Below are 17632 nucleotides of genomic sequence, written 5' to 3' on the forward strand. Positions count from 1 at the left end.
TTCTAATGTAATGTATGGTTTCAGGTTTGAAAGCTTGGTAGCTCGCCATGCAGACGCCGGAGGGATTTTTGATCGTGTTTCAACGTTTCTACTCATTGAACACATGCCGTTTTATCCTTAGCTTCTTATCGAGAACAGACCCTGATTACCTAAATTTGTTCACAAATATCCGAACACTGTCTGGAACAGCAACATCTGAAAATTCTGCTGCAAAACGTTTTTTAACTTCCCTACAAGAATTCGTAATGATATGCATAAAAGTACCTGTAATACGTAAACTAAAACAATCCAAAACACTTGTTAACACCTTAACACTTCACAAACATGTGTAAAGTGGACAGTCAGTGTACAGCTGTGGGTCTAAATGCCGAAAGATGCAATCTTACTTCCATCCGAGCTACCTGCCATTCTGTGGGCGACTTGACCAAAAAAGGCACTTATTTATTATACACTCCATCTAGATGAATTATATGTAATCGAAATAAAACACGAATGCAGGTCTGCAAATAAAACAAATACGGAAGTCTGACAACTAAATTTTTGGGCAATTTCGATATTTTTCATACAATTTCCCTTTCCACCAAAATTTAGACCTGGATTTTCCTTCATGTAGCAACACTGCCTCTACCAGGCGATGACAAAGGGGAAAAAAATACCATACTGATATAAAATTAGCACTATACTAATAATCACTGATTTGAATTACAAACATTTTGTGCAGTACCTGAATAATTTATTTACGTCCATGTTATGTTAGCTGACAATACAGGTCATGAAACATTTATCTTGCCAGAAAAACCATGCTTAAAACAACTTTTCAATTTGATAACTTAGAACAGGACTATAAACACAATATTGTATCATTGGGTATAAACTAATTATAAAGAGCAGAGACTAAAGTATAATTTGATACTTAGTAAAATAATTAATAGCTGAAGGGAATTAGAAACCAGGTAATAATCATCAATATACTACATGCATGGGGGACAATTCTGTGAACAACGATACTGCAAAATGAGTACTTTATTATTTATTGCAACAAAATTCAGGCTGAACAGCACAAGTCGCATATACAGTATTTAGGCAGTAATCTTTTTACTACATACTGGCTATTATTTATTTCTTTTTCCCTTTGGTGCCTCCTTTGTCTGACTTGCCTGTACCCTTTCCTGCCTTCTCGTCCTTCTTGCTTTGACCTTCCAATTCCTTTTGCTTTGCAAGCTCTATTTCTTTTAGCTTTCTCCTTACATAACCATCCCTCTCTGCATAAGATGCTTCCATTTCAATTACGGAATTATGCTGTTTAGGAAAGGCATAAACTTAGTATTGTGACAACTACAGAAATTTGCTATTTTTTGTGTACTCTAAGTATAGTTTTTAAAACAAATTCTTGGGGTTTTATTCACAATTTTAACATACGAATACAAATGCTATTTTATATACCGGTTTAGATTCCAAAATGTGTTCAGTTTTTGAATCGAAATCTGGTTTGATTGATTAATTTGTTGTTTTAAGTCCACTTCATGCACAGAAAAGCTAATCGGGACTGGACCTACAGTTTAAAGTGGGATCTGAACCACTATGTGCCTCCACCGGGTATCGAACTTGGGAACCTGGGACCCCTTGATTACAAGGCGGCAATGCTACCACTGCGCCATCGGGGAGGCCTGTGTCAAAATCTGGAACTTTTATTCACCGTAAATATGTTTGGTTTTTAGTTTCTACGAGGGTCGTTCAAGGAAAAAGTTTCCCTATGTTGCAAAAAATTTATTTCTTAAGTTACAGACAAAAATCAAGTTGCACCAAGTAGCATGGTTCTTTCTCACTTTTCAACATCATTTCCAAGGTGGCACAAGCATTTGTCCCATCTTTCCACAAGTTTTTGAAAGCCATCTGCAAAAAATTTGGGGTCCAGGGAACGAAGGACACTTTTCACGTCTGTTTGAATTCTGGAGTGTAGTGATGAACGAAGCTCTCATCCTTATCTACAATACGGCAGAGAAAGTTGTTCCCTTCATTGTGGTACCGGGTCAGAGAATCCTGGCAACATGTCATATGAGTTGTCGTGGGACCCAATGCGATGAAACCTTCACGTATCCCAATTACAGAATCTCCATAAACAACAACCAGCTTCCTGTGGATGTCGATAGGAGCAAGAGCATTTGCCCACTCATACCGGATCACAGAATGAATCTCCTTTTTACTCCACAGCGCCGAAACACGTTGTTCCACCATGACTCGCTACTCCTTATGACCAGGGCACGCTTCTCACTGCATGACTCATGTGAATCACGTGCCACGCATGAACATTGCATTGTGTGTAAATGTAGAGGAAAGACGAAAGAACACATTGCTAGATTAATTTCATTTGTTGGGCTCCTACTTTCTCTTTCTAAAAAAAAAAAAAAAAAAAAAACTTTTCCCTTGAACGACCCTCGTACATTGCTTTTCTGGGGCCTCCACAGTGTCATTGTTGCCTTGTAATCAAGGGTCCTGGGGGGTTCGATACCTGGTTGAGGTGCACAGTGGTTCAGATCCCACTTTAAACTTTAGGTCCAGTCCCGATTAGTATCTGTGCATAAACACACAAACAAACATTGCTTTTATACCTGCTGTGCATGTGTATCAGAAGGGGAACAGGGCGTCAAACTGTTCCATCACCCTCCTCCCCCTGCAAATTACCGCTCATTCGAAGTTGCAAAGAAGCAGAGAGCTTATTATTTTTATTGTTAATAACAGAAATAAAGTTCAGTTAGTATTCACACAGAATAACCAAAGAAAAAACTGTGTTAGATCAAAAAAGTTGAGTATAAAATACAGGGACCAGGTTACATATATTTTTTCAACTTTCTACATTTTATTTATTTTTTATAGATTTGCTTTATTTTACTTCGCCTTTTGTGCCACTTTTGGATAATAAGTGATGATATGATGAAATTGATGAATGGACACTCACAATCTTCCATGCCCAGGCCGGGATTCGAACCCGGGACCCCTTGCATCGTAGCACAATCTGCTAATCACAAGGGCCGGCCAAAAATTAAGAGTTTCATGCAAGATGTCAACCAACATAAAATTTCTTCCTAGTTAGGCAACTCCTAAATCTTTTCCTTGAACAAGGTACGTAAAAGTTAATAACTAAATAGAGTACAGACTCCATTGCATTTTTCTCAAACCTAATCATAATAAAACACTTACGTGAGCCTGTGACAAAATTTGAGAAACCTTCTTATGATTTTCTCTTTGAGTGGCAAGTATCTCGGCATGGTTATCAAAGAAGTTCTTTTCAGATTCTTGAAATGATGCTTCCAGTGCAATTTTCATTTGGTCATCATCTTCCTGCAATGAAAAGTGAAAGCAAATGTTCTCCCATACAGTGATTTGTACGTTGTGTCTGGAAAACTATGGACTAGGGATGGCCAAATTACTACCTGCAATTCTGAGAGTAAAACTGGAGAATCTGTATTTTCAAGACAATCTGAATTTTGAAGGGAGTGTGGATTGTGGAAGGAACGCAGATTTCAGACAATCCAGATTGCTCAAAAATTTGGACTCTCTCCAGAATCCCGATTCTGGATATTTTTCTCCATTCGTAATATCAACCACTATTGGTGATTACATTTGAACTGATATTTTTCCACCGATTATATCAACTATACTGCTCATCAACCATTCAGCTTATAGTTACGGTGCTAACATGGAAGTCACACGTGTGTGAGCAAATTTCACACACATTACAATACAAAAATTAATTTCTATAGGAATCCATTGCGATCCATTATGAAATTTTGTACACAAATAGTCAATTGATGTCTTTAAAACATATTTTTCAAAAAAAAAAAAAAAAGTGTTTTTGAAAAATTACAAAATTCAAATAGCACAGTCAATGTTGAATTTCAAATTAAAGCTCATTAAAAGCAGAAGAGAATGGCACCAATTTGAGCTCTCTAGGTCAAATAGTTTTTGATCTACAGCTGTTTAAAGATTTCAAACTATCAAATTTTGTGATTTTTGCTTTTTTTGAAGTTAATAAATCAAAAACTAAGAACCCAAAAAATCTGAAAATTGGCAGTTTGTGTCAACTTTACTGGTACTACCATTGTACCAAAAATTATCAATTTTGACATGGAATGACCCGTGTAGTGACTGCATCAAGTAGTGGTAATGCAACAGAATCTGTTGCCTTTGAATTAATGATGCTCTTGATTAAATTTCTAAGCAGTACGTTAGTGTGTGCCAAAGGTGAAGGCATTACCATGATTAAATCAGCGTACCTTAATGTCCGCCAGGACAACTTGCTCCTCTTCCACTTCCTGTATGAAGGCAGAAAAGTCTCTGTCCAGATTTGGTGGGGCGAACAGCACATTTGGAAATTCTGTGAAGCGCACTTCGCTTTCGATAATCGGCTCCCCTTCCAGAGAATCTAGTGTTGTGTCTCTTTTGCTTTCCAGTTCACCTACAAATACACAAAATAAAAAAAATTAGAGTTTTTGATGATAGCTCCAGTAAACGTGGTTTTAGTATTGAGTACATAAACAGGGTGGCTACTCACCAGGAATTGTGCGTGAATTATTGGCTCCGGGATTTACGAATGAATTCTGCTTCAATTTATCTCCGTAGACGTGAAAAATTACAACTTTTATTAATCCAAATCCCATTCATGTTATACCAGATGTGCCGGTTAATAATTCTTAATTTCGTCGTTGGATGGCGCGGGAAGCAAGGGTTGGTGCACAGTCTGAACTGTTACATCAGTGTGTTGCCAGGACAGTACCTGTCAAAATGCCGTGGATGTGCAACCGAGTGCGAGTGATCGTGATATTGCGTTTGTGTGGTAAACATGTCGACCTTCAAACCAAATAAGGAGCATGTGCGCAACGTCCTGCTTTTCTTGTTCAATCAAAAGAAAAATGCGAGTGAAAGCCATCGTATCCTTGTGGAAACATACAGTGGCAATGTCCTAATGGAAAACGTGTGTGCGCGTTGGTTTCGACGATTCAAAAGTGGTTATTTCGACTTGAAAGACAAAGATCACCCAGGCCAGCTGAAAAAAAATTCCAAGATGCCAAATTGCAAGCACTGTTGGACGAAGACGATACGCAAACGCAACAACAACTGGCAGAGAAGTTAAATGTTGGTCGCCAAACCATATCTCATAGTCTTCATGCCATGGGAAAGATCCAGATTGGGCGACAAGACACGGAAAAGTGATTTTGCAGCATGACAACACCTAATCACACACAGCGAGAGGCATCAGAGACATCATTTCTGCACTTGGCTGGGAATTCTTGCCCCACCCGCCATACGCACCAGACTTAGCCCCTTCAGATACCAGTTGTTTTCATCGAGGTCTCACTCACTTTCCCAGCAACACTTCAACAATTACGAAGATGTCGAACAATGGCTTGCTAACTGGATCACCTCAAAATGTGAATGATTTTTCTGGTAGGGCATCCACAATTTGACGGACAGATGGGCAAAATGTATAGCTAGCGATGGCACATACTCTGAATAAAGCATTTGTTACCTTTCTCCCCAGATACACTTGTTTTCTTTCGGATCAATTAAGAATTATTAACCGGCACATCTGGTACATACTTATTTTCTGAATCCGTTTGCTTTGTTAGTGTCCTTTGCAGATAGACGGAAGATTATGGCAAGATAAGATATCTTGAAGTTGATTAGTTAAATTTGAAATTGTTAAACAATTAACAATTTTTTGTAGATGAGTATATCCCGTAAAATTTAAGACTTGTGTTTGTAGATGTACTGTATTTCTAGGTTAAGTATGTGAAATAGCATTGAATTAGAATTTTGGATACATTGGAATTGTACAGACCCTATATATTGTTAATATATATGTATTTGTGTGGGCACGCATGGGGGGTGGGGGGGGGATGAGGCGGTGGTGAAACGTAAGGTTGAAATAAAGAAAACATCTGCTTGTACCCTTGAATTTTTGGAAAGTTTGCCTTGAAAACCGGGAATTATACTTGAATGTTATCATGGTGCTAGAGTGGCCAGCCTGATAAAGTTTGGTGTTTCAGTGTTGCAAATTTGAATAAACTGAGGATGTGGCATTTGGGACAGAGATGGTAGAGCATCACTGATGAAGATTGTAGTTAGTGTCATTCCGTTCACATAAATAAAATTATACCTTCTTTTTTTTACATCTGGTTCAAACTTGTTCGTAAAAAAAACAACAAAAAAAACTTTTATTAACACAGGCAAAGTTTGAAAGTGGGACCCTCAATGGACTGTTTTTAAAGTTATATAGATACTCGCTGATTCTTTCAAGACAGCCAGTTCCCCGCGCATACAGTACCATGTCATGAAGGCACATTTAGGGAATGTGGGGGTAGAGCCTGACATATTCTCGATGTCTGCCATTTTGGAGATGATTTGAACAGCACCATGCTCAGCACCTTTACCCCCAAGTACCCATTGATTTGAGGCTTGGTGAGCCCCTGAGTTCCTTTATGCGGGGACAAAGCTGGAAATATTCCAACCTTAGATCACCCCCCTGCCCCCCTCCCAGGGGAATTGAACTGGGTCTACCGCATGTAAGTCAGATACCCTACCGACTAGAATACCATGGCTTTTCAGAGAATACAATACAATACAATTATCCTTTTGTATACTAAACAATCCTGGACAGGTATTTGAATCCTGGGATTCCATTTAAGTTTTGTTCTGTAGATATTGCATACTCTCATATACAGGGTGTTTCTGTGACTGTGTTACAGACTTGCAGAGATGATGGAAGGGAACAAGCACAACAAAATGAGATAGGGAACTCTGGTCCAGAAATGCCCCAGTCAAAAGTTACAAGCCAAAACCTTCGAAGGGCAGGCAACGATGCACAACGCAGAGGGGAACCATAAAAGATGTGCACAGAAGAATCACTGTAGTGACTTTAATGAGTAGTAACTGCAGCCACAATTACAGCAGGCATGACAGTGTCACAATAAGCTCTGTCGCATCTGCTCTAATATCCCAGGAGTCGTTCAGACCAGATCACAGGCTGCAAGGATTCTTGCCAAGAGTTCCTCTACATTACTCACTGGTGTCTCGTAGACAACACTTTTGACATGACCCCACACAAAAATCAAGTGGGGTCAGATCAGGTGAACGGGGCAAACCAAGCAACAGGTCTGCCTTTCTCTATCCACCACTGTGGGAAGGTCTGCGTCAGAATATCACAAGCACCAGCTACGAAGTGAGCTGGAACCTCATCATGCTGAAACCACATACGTTGACGAACGAGAATTGGGACATGTTCGAATAACTCGGGGAGGATGTCTCTCAGAAACACAGTGTACGCTGATCTAGTTAATCGTGGCGGTAAAAGATACGAACCTATTAAATGTCCGTAAGTCAGCTGGACCCAAGGCATGAACATGCTGTGTTTGGAAAGGGTGCAGCTGCTGCTTCCTCAGAACTTTCTAAACATTGATTGATTGATTTTATTTGGTGTTTAAGTCCACTTTGTGCACAGTAAGGCTAATCGGGACTGGACCTACAGTTTAAAGTGGGATTCGAACCACTATGTGCCTCCACCAGGTATTGAACCCGGAACTCCTTGATTACAAGGTAGCAACGCTACCACTGCGCCATCGGGGAGGCCCAAACTTTCTAAACAGTATTAGGGCCACACGAATCTCACGTACCACAGCCCGTGTTCTAATGGATGATTATCCTTCCACCCGATCCAGCACTGCTTTTTCAAGGTCGTATCCTTGCGGTTTTTGTCCTCTTTGCTCATGGAATTGAGGTCACACTTGCTCAGTTTCCCGTAATCGTTGGAAAAATCTGGGGAACATGGTGTGCATTGGATGTCTGAGCTGTGGATACGTGGTCTGATACAACCTTTCTGCTTCCCTACAGTTTCCATTTGCTCGTTCATACACAAACACCATATCAGCCAGTTCCTCTAGCGTATACTCCATTGCACTGATTGCAGCCACGACATTGGGGTTTTAGACTACACACGTACACGTCGAGTTTGACGTTACATCTTCTCCGGCATGCACGGTGGATTCTTTCCCCTTTCTTTTGTGGTTCCTCTCCACATTGTGCGTGGTTGCCTGCCCTTTGAAGGTTTTGGCTCGTAACTTTTGACTGGGGCATTTCCGGACCAGGGTTCCCTACCTCATTTTGTTGCATTTGTTCCCTTCCATCATCCCTGCAAGTCTGTAACAAGGTCACAGAAACACCTTGCATATTGTATTTGGGTCTTGGGTATAGCACACTAGATTGTGGGGTACTCGAAGGATTATGAGCAAGGAAAAGTGATCCCATGCAGGACTCTAGTACTGGTGCCTCCATATTCTTCAAAATCAATCAATTGATTATGCAATAGAAGTTACTTAATAATTAGTTAACATTAGAGTTGGGCCAATATCATTTTGGACCGATGCTTGAAAATTGTAACAATTAGAAGATATTGAAATATTGATTAATATTAGTTTGTAAGTATTCGCTCCAATTATATATATCAATTTATCAATAATTTGGCTTTAGAGCATACAATAATTATATCAGATTATTAAAATACATGTTATGCAATCACAATATCCAGTTTTTCACACAAAACTGATGCAAATAAAAATAAAGTTTGAATTTTGCACAATTTACAGGGTAATTCAGCTACGCAAAAGTGTTGTTCGACATTTTTACGGATTCTGTTAAAGACCAAAATGCTGGATAAGTATTGGCCAGTATCGGTAAATAAAATCCAACCGATACTTTCTGATACCAACACATCCGTTCAGCCCTACTTAACATGTGCCAAATCAAATTATATGATTAATATACCTTGAATCGGTTGAGAGTTTAAGTACATTTCCCTCAACTGTTTTCCTCTTTCGTTTCTCCCAGGGTCATTCTCTTCCCAGGATAACTTCAGCTGCTTGTAGCTTTCCTCTTTACGTTTGTCAACTGTAACAGTTGCTGCCTGCAAAGTAATTATTATTTTTTAACAGCGTAATACAAGAAACCAAAACAACAATTCTAGACAAAATGAAATGCACAGACGTATCATAAATAAAAATTCAGAAGAAAATTAAATCATACAGCACAATGACAAAAGTGCCACGATCTTCTAAAGGCAACATGGCATCAAAAGAAAGAAAATGTTGCACCCTTCACACAGCTTTTGCATGCAGGATGTGCACGTTCTATCATGCTTTGTTTCATCTAATCATCATCCATCTTCATTGTCGCAATTAGCTCTTTAAAAGGTTATAGAGGAGTGACCTTTAATACAACACGTTAAGCATTGTGTGTTCACTCTATTAAAAGACGGACATAAATGAATAGTATTTGAAAATAAAATCCTAAGAAAAAAAATTTGGACCTAAAAGGGATGAGGAGACAGGTGAGTGGAGATCATATATAATGTAGAACTGCACAATTTGTATTCCTGTCCAGATATTACTAGAATAATTAAATCAAGAAGACTTAAGTGTGGCATGAATGGAAGAGAAAACAACGAGTTTACAGGAGTTTCGTTGGGAAACCTGATGGAGGACCAAGACAAAGATGGAGGAATACCGTTGAGATGGACCTAAAGGAAATAGGTAAGGATGGAAAAGTTTGGATTGATCTTGCCCAGGATAGGGATTGATGAAAGGCTTGTGTTGCTGCAGCCATAAACCTTCGGGTTTAAGATGGATAGAGATCTAGTTCACTTTGTGATGAATTTCTTCAGTTCCAATCTATTTATGTTACCAAAATTATAAATAAATTAAAGAGGAGACAAAAAAGCTATGGGAAAGATATGTGAAGTAAACATTACTTCTGTGGAGTGATAAACTCCTGTGTTTTTACTTGCATTTACATCTGTAGCTTGAGTCATGTAGCAGAAGCTCTGGGGAATGCTTGCTGCGGCACGTGTCACCAGACTAGCAGCTCCTGACTTTCGCCACCATTTTGAGACAAGACATCGATGAAAAAACAAGTGGCAGCTATGTGACAAGCGATGATGTCTAAAGTGAAGCGTTCATCACAGAAACATGATGAAATTACAAATTTGCTTATTTATAGTATGTATATAAAAGGACGTTAAAAACTGTACTTACGTGTGCGAGTATGTTGTTCCTATTTTTCTTTCTTTAGAACTACGTTTCGGAGATTAACTATCCCCTTCTTCAGGTTCCTATGAAAAAACTAGGTACTTAGCATAGTACCACGTCGAAATGTAATTAAAGGATTTTGGACAAGGGTTGGTGTGGATACATTTAAGATATTATATCCCCACTCCAGACACACATAAAAAGCTCGTCGTTCACTAAAAACTTGCACAATAAACCTATTCTCATGTTAAAAACGTTAAAAAACTAAAAAAAAACGTGTGTCACTATATACAATTTGCAGGTTCGGCCATTCCTGCTCAACTGTGCTTCCTAATCTACATAAACATCAATCCTCCACGAACGCATTCCTATCCCCTTTATTTCCTCATTTCCCCTTACCACGTCACAAATCCAACGTAAATTCTCGTTTTTCCCGAGCAGCTTGGATAACTTCCGGAGTGACGTGGAAACCAATATTGGGTGCAATCTTCCAGGCTTTGTCCCATTTTTTGAGGAAATTGATCCACCCTTCTTCTAAAGTTCCTTCATACCTATTAAGATTATTCTTCCCCCTCTACAAATATACACATTTCTTCCTAACTTCCTCTTTTCTTTTCTAATGATTTCCTTTTTTGCAATTCTACGAGGGGGGGCTGGAAAGTTCGTGAAATCACCCAGAAGGAATACAGCTGGAACAACCATTTTAATACATTTTTCAAGGTATTCCCCCCGAAGCTCAATACATGTTTCACAACAATGTTTCAACATTTGTAACCCTTTCAAATAGAAGGTTTTGTCCTGCCATGCAAAACAGCCCTCCACCTCCTCAACCAGTGCTTCTTCGGACGGAAAATGTGTGCCCTTGAGATGTTTTTTGAGGTTTGGAAAGAGGTGATAGTCGGATGGGGCGATATCAGGGGAATAGGGTGGGTGGGGTACACAGGTAAAGCCCAGATCCGCCAGCAATTGCATGGTTTGATGGGCCTTGTGCGAGGGCGCATTGTCCTGGAGAAATTGCACACCACGGCTCAATTTTCCCCGACGTTTTTCCTTCAGAGCCACCATCAATTCAATCAAATATTGGGAATAAACAGCAGCACTGATGTTTTCACCCTGTTTAAGATATTTTATGAGGATGACACAGTCCTTATCCCAAAAGACCGATGCCAGAACCTTCCCTGCTGACCTTTGACTTCGGAACTTTTTCGGTCGAGGAGACCCACTGTGGCGCATCTCCATGGGTTGCTTTTTAGTCTGTGGGTCATAATGGTGAATACATGTTTCATCTTCAGTCACCAGACAGCGCAAAAAATCATAAGGGTGTTGAAATTTGCGCACGATCTCCCGTGACATCTGCACTTGTGTTCTCTTCTGGTCAGCATTCAGACATTTTGGGTTCCATTTCGCACTGAGCTTCCGCATGTCCAGATACTCTGATATTATGACACCCACACACTCACGCAATATCCCCAGATACGCAGCAATGGTTTTGGTGGATATGCGCTTATCCTCCATGAACATGTCGTGCACTTTGACAATGTTTTCCCTAGTCACTGCACTTGCAGGCCTGCCAGAGCAGGGTTCATCTTCAGTCTCACCATGTCCAGTCCTAAAACGCCTCACCCATTTGGCTACTGTTGTATATCCTGGGGCATGTTCCCCCAAAGTCTCATGCAAAGTTTTATGGATATCCATGGGGGATTTGTCTTGCAACACGAAAAACTTGATGACACTGCGAAGCTCATTCTTCTTAAATTTCCTTAGGTCCTCCGCCATCTCTTCTTACTGAACGTGAAACAAAAAAAATAACAATGACAAAAGGATCATATGCAGGATAAGAGGTTTACAATATATGCTCTTTCTAATGGCTACAACAATTTGTTTCAATTTTTATTTCTTCTGGGTGATTTCATGAACTTTCCAGCCCCCCCTCGTATGTCTGCTTTCCAAAATGTGTTCCGAGAGGCCTGTTTTGGGAACTTTTTATTTTATATCTTTTTCATGTTCGCTCCATCTTTTACCCATATTTCGACCAGTCTGTCTTATGTACTCCTTCCCGCATTAACATTCTATTCAATATACTCCCTTTTGTTTTTCCGGTATTTCCCTAGTCGTTTTTCCTTTCTTACAATCTTCATTGACCTTGTTCAGTGCTACCCTCTTTCCTATAATCAAGATATCATTTACATATCTCCCGTAATATTTAATACCTATTCCCGTTCTTTCCAAAGCTGCCTTCTCTATGAAATGCATAAAAATGCTGGCTACTATACCTGAAATGAGGTTTCCCATCAACAAACCTTGTTTTAGTTTATAAATTTTGTCACCGACGTAGAAAAAGTTATATTCCGTTACAAGGTTATACCATCGTACATATTCCTAGGCTGTTAGGATGTCTATTCCTTTTTCTAATAGCCACCTCTGTAAACAGTCTCCCGCCTTCGCTCTCGGTACACTTGGGTATAGGTTAATAACATCGAAACTACTTATTACATCTTCGTCATCTATTTCCAGTTTTTCAATACATTCTTTAACTTCCACGGCATTTCTAACGCTATATTGGGTGTTCTCATTTATTTTCTTTATTCTTTTTACCAGCATTTTTGCTAGCCCATACCCCAGATGTTCGTAGGTTGGTATAATAGGCCTAAGCGGTATGCCTTGTTTGTGCATCTTAGGTATTCCAAACGTGATTGGCATGTTGCCTTCTTTGCCCAATGTAATGCTTGTCTCTATCCCTTTTTTTATGTCACTTCTAATCTTATTAATAGGATCTTTCTCTATTTCCTCAAAATCATTACCTTTAAAGCTTTCTTCCCATTTTCGGTGATATTCTTCTCTATCTATAATAACCATCTTGTTTTCCTTATCCGACCTAATCAGATATACCTTATTCTCTTTCACCCATTTTTTTACATTGCTCAAATCACGCCATAGGTTTTTGTTTATTTTCTCTTTCTCCGTTCTATTTCCCTGTTTCATCTTCATTTCCTTTTTAATTTCTTTTTGCAAATGTTGTTCCACGATATTACATATCCTTTGTCTAACTTCAATTTTATCCTCCTTTTCGTCAATAGTTGTTACAATCGTTTCTGTTGCTATTATGAATTCCTCTTTTTCAAGTTTCTGTTCCCCAATTGCAAATTTCTTCCCCTTATTCATAAAGAAGAAGGGAATAGGATTAGAACAGGAGTACATCATAAACCCCTATCGGGGAACCTATATATTAATAAGGAATCGGCGCATCCTGAAAAAACAAAGAAAAATGTATTCCTAAACTTTTTATTAGAGCTGGTAGACTATGCATTAGTGGAAAAGAAAAATAAAATGAAATTTGGTGGATAAGAAAAACAGGATTGAAAAACGGATACACAAATAAAGAAATGGATAGGATTGCGGGAAGAGCACAGAAAATTATTATGAAAGAAACCAAAAAAGAGGAAGGAGATCAAAAAGAAAAGGAAAAATAACGAAAAAATCGAAAATGCAAAGGTAAAGTACGTTGGCATCCCTTACCATCAAATTGTATCCGAAAAATCGGAAAAATAACAAGAGATTTCGGGATCGTTTGCGAGATGAAAGCCCCAAAGAACGTGGAAAAATACTTTACCGATTATAAGAAAGGAAAAACGACTAGGGAAATACCGGAAAAACAGAAGGGAGTATATTGAATAGAATGTTAATGTGGGAAGGAGTACATAGGACAGACTGGTCGAAATATGGGTAAAAGATGGAGCGAACATGAAAAAGATATAAAATAAAAAGTTCCCAAAACAGGCCTCTCGGAACACATTTTGGAAAGCGGACATAGAATTGCAAAATAGGAAATCATTAGAAAAGAAAAGAGGAAGTTAGGAAGAAATGTGTATATTTGTAGAGGGGGAAGAATAATCTTAATAGGGATGAAGGAAGTTTAGAAGAAGGGTGGATCAATTTCCTCAAAAAAATGGGACAAAGCCTGGAAGATTGCACCCAATATTGGTTTTCACGTCACTCCGGAAGTTATCCAAGGTGCTCGGGAAGAACGAGAATTTATGTTGGATTTGCGACGTGGTAAGGGGAAATGAGGAAATAAAGGGGATAGGAATGTGTTCGTGGAGGATTGCCCTTCATGTAGATTAGGAAGCACAGTTGAGCAGGAATGGCCGAACCTGCAAATTGTATATAGTGACACACGTTTTTTTTTGGTTTTTTAACGTTTTTAACATGAGAATAGGTTTATTGTGCAAGTTTTTTGTGAACGACGAGCTTTTTATATATGTCTGGGGTGGGGATATAATATCTTAAATGTATCCACACCAACCCTTGTCCACAATCCTTATATTACATTTCGACGTGGTACTATGCTAAGTACCTAGTTTTTTCATAGGAACCTGAAGAAGGGGATAGTTAATCTCCGAAACGTAGTTCTAAAGAAAGAAAAATAGGAACAATATACTCGCATATGTAAGTACAGTTTTTAACGTTAATTTTTTAACGTCCATTTATATTCTGGAATTGTGAGTAATACGCACCAAACCTACAAAATGTTATATAGTATGTATTATGCATGAACACACCTTGGCTGAGTCTAAGACGGTCTGCAGAAGCCAATGTGGATTTCCATGAATCAGAATCTGACTCGTAGACTTCTGCCTCTTTAAGCTGGTTGTTGACACAGTTGTTGATCGTGAAGATGCGCTCTGTGGCGTTGTTGCTGATGGAACCCTTTCTTCACTGAAAACTAAAAGATGCAATTACTTATTTATTTGCTTACACTGTGAAGTTATCACATTTAAAAGAAATATGGAGAAGCTATGTGTGTGAAGTGGAGACAGCACTTCATCAGTTATTCAGTAAATTTGACAATAAGCTAAAGCTTCTTGAAGACTGCTACTTCTTGAAAATTATCTTATTTTTAGAGCTGAGCCGTTACCGATACCAATGTATCAGTATTGGAAAGTATTGGTTAGATTTTATTTACCGATACCTGCCGATATACTTTTTTGGTATTTTGGTCTTTCACAGGTCCACAAAAATGCTAGATGACCCTGTTTCTAATTATGCAAAATTAAGTTATTTTTATTTTCCACCAGTTTTGTGTATAGTGGTTTGGATCCCACTTTAAACTGTACGTCCAGTCCGGATTAGCCTTTATTTGCAGAAAGTGGTCATAAAACTCCAACTCAACCAGTGTTGTGTGAAAAATTGAATTTTGGGATTACATTACAGCTATTTTAATATTAAGATGTAATTCTTGAATATTTTGAAGCAAAACTGGTAAATGGATGCCAATATCCACTGTCACTTGAATGCCAGGCAACATGTTTGGTGGGACATTTCTAAAGAACAGGGAACTTAAATTGTCTTACCATGCTCTCACAATATGCAAGGGCACTCCAAAAATATATATATATATATATATATAAAAAGACACAGTAACAAAAAGCACAGTCAGTTATCCTTGACATAGTCCTAGCAATCAGAAACTGGCAACACAAAGCACAAAACAAATGTACTCTCAAAATAAAATAGTGTTCAAATTAGTGTTTCGCTGCTGTGTACTGCATATTAGAAAGAAATTATTTTTACTGTAGATGAATACATCAGTTTTGTACTTTTGAAATTACTACTTGAGGAACTGAAAATATTCCATGATGAACATATACAAATTCCAACAGTATGCTCTTACCTAGAAGTTCTGCACTTCTTTTGTCAACCAAACTTTTCACGAACTTCCATTCAGCAAATGTCAATGGCCAAGTATTACGCAGGACCTCTGCTTCTAGTATATATAATGTCTCTATAATTGAAAAAATATATTATAAGTGCTTTTCCAAAATAATTTAAAAACTCAAATAAAATAAAATTCATCTAACAACAACCATATGATAATATATGGTCAAAATTGGACGAATCTGTAAAATATGGGAAAATTGTAAGCAACATATTGTGGCCCTATAATTTGACTTCCACACAGGAGATACATTACATAGAATTTTCAGGAAAAAATCCAGGACTTGAACCCAAGAAGGGTGGCTAAAAATAATAATTTTTTATTTAAAAAAATTTTGATTATTTATTTTATTTAAATTGATTTTTGGCACCATACAAGTACATATAGATATATGTTGTTTTATAAAAAGCTTTTTTGTGGTAAACGGACCTGTAAAATACGAGGCGCATCCAGAAAGTAAGTTTCCCTATTTTTTTCCCGTGAAAGTAAACATAATGAGCCGTGTAAATTGCGCATGCGCAGCAGAGCTAAGACGTATCAATCATATGCCAGGCGGAGAGATCCCGCCCGGCGCCAGTAGCGAGGCAGCAGTGGTCCGAAGTGGAAGCTCGAATTCCTTCTCCCGCCGCATGCCAGTAGCGAGGCAGCAGTGGTCCGAAATGGAAGCTCGTATTCCTTCTCCTGCCGCATGCGAGGTTCGGTCGGTGATAAAGTTCCTGAATGCACAAAGCATTGCGCCAATTGACATTTATCGTCAGCTCTGTGAGGTCTATGGGCCGAACATTATGAGTAAGCAGATGGTGCGTCACTGGTGTCGGTAGTTTTCGGAAGGTCGTCAAAGTGTCCATGATGAAGAGCGCAGTGGGCGTCCGTCCCTCATCACTGATGATCTGGTTGAGCTGGTGCGGCAGCGCATCGTAGAGAACCGTCGCCTCACGATTACGGAGATGAGTAGCCTTTTTCCGCAGATATCGCGATCTGTGTTGCATGAGATTGTCACGCAGCGCCTGCTGTTCAAAAAATTGTGTGCCAGGTGGGTGCCGAGAAACCTGACACCCGAACACAAAATGAAACGTTCAGGAGCAGCACTGACATTCCTGCAACGGTACCATGATGACGGCGATGATTTCCTCGACAGGATCGTCACGGGCGATGAGACGTGGATTTCGCACTTCACCCCGAAACCAAGCAGCAGTCAATGCATTGGCGGCATAGTGGATCTCCGGTCAAGAAGAAATTCAAACAGATGCTGTCGGTACAGAAAGTGATGTGCACCGTGTTTTGGGACAGGAAGGGCATTTTACTCATTGACTTCCTTCCCAGAGGTGAAACGGTGAACGCTGACCATTACTGTGAAACACTAAGGAAATTGCGACGTGCCATTCAAAACAAGAGGCGTGGCATGCTTACTGCAGGTGTTGTGCTCCTCCATGACGATGCTCGTCCACATACGGCTCGGCGCACAGCAGCTGTTTTGACGGAATTTGGCTGGGAGTTGTTTGATCATCCACCTTACAGTCCTGATCTGGCTCCCAGCGATTTTCACGTTTTCTTGCACCTCAAGAAATTCCTGTCCTCCGGTGAGCGTTTTGGCAACGATGAAGAGCTGAAGACGTCTGTCACACGCTGGTTCCATTCACAGGTGGCAGAGTTCTACGACAGTGGGATCCAAAAGTTGATACCACGATACGACAAGTGTCTCAATTCTGGTGGTTGCTATGTTGAAAAATAGCTGAACCTTTGCTGTACCTGTTGCCAATAAATGGTTTCCTGAAGCTGTGTTGGTTTTTTCTAAAAAAAATAGGGAAACTTACTTTCTGGATGCGCCTCGTATTTGAAT

General features: G+C 39.3%; 1 protein-coding gene across 1 annotated transcript in view; it reads right to left on the reverse strand.

Annotated features, from left to right (window-relative positions):
* Nucleotides 1-726: 726 nt before the first annotated feature.
* Nucleotides 727-17632, reverse strand: part of LOC146003785 (androglobin-like) — a 90205-nt gene continuing 73299 nt past the window's right edge. Inside the window, exons 21-26 of the mRNA XM_083142200.1 lie at nt 15748-15858; nt 14636-14799; nt 8818-8956; nt 4275-4456; nt 3199-3339; nt 727-1299 (exon numbers count right to left, since the gene is read on the reverse strand). Coding sequence (XP_082998326.1) covers nt 1117-1299; nt 3199-3339; nt 4275-4456; nt 8818-8956; nt 14636-14799; nt 15748-15858 — 920 coding nt within the window. The 3' untranslated portion in view covers nt 727-1116. The remainder of the gene's footprint in view (nt 1300-3198; nt 3340-4274; nt 4457-8817; nt 8957-14635; nt 14800-15747; nt 15859-17632) is intronic.

The sequence above is a fragment of the Lepisma saccharinum genome, chromosome 20 (genome assembly GCF_977018435.1).
Source record: "Lepisma saccharinum chromosome 20, izLepSacc3.1, whole genome shotgun sequence".
NCBI lineage: Eukaryota > Metazoa > Arthropoda > Insecta > Zygentoma > Lepismatidae > Lepisma > Lepisma saccharinum.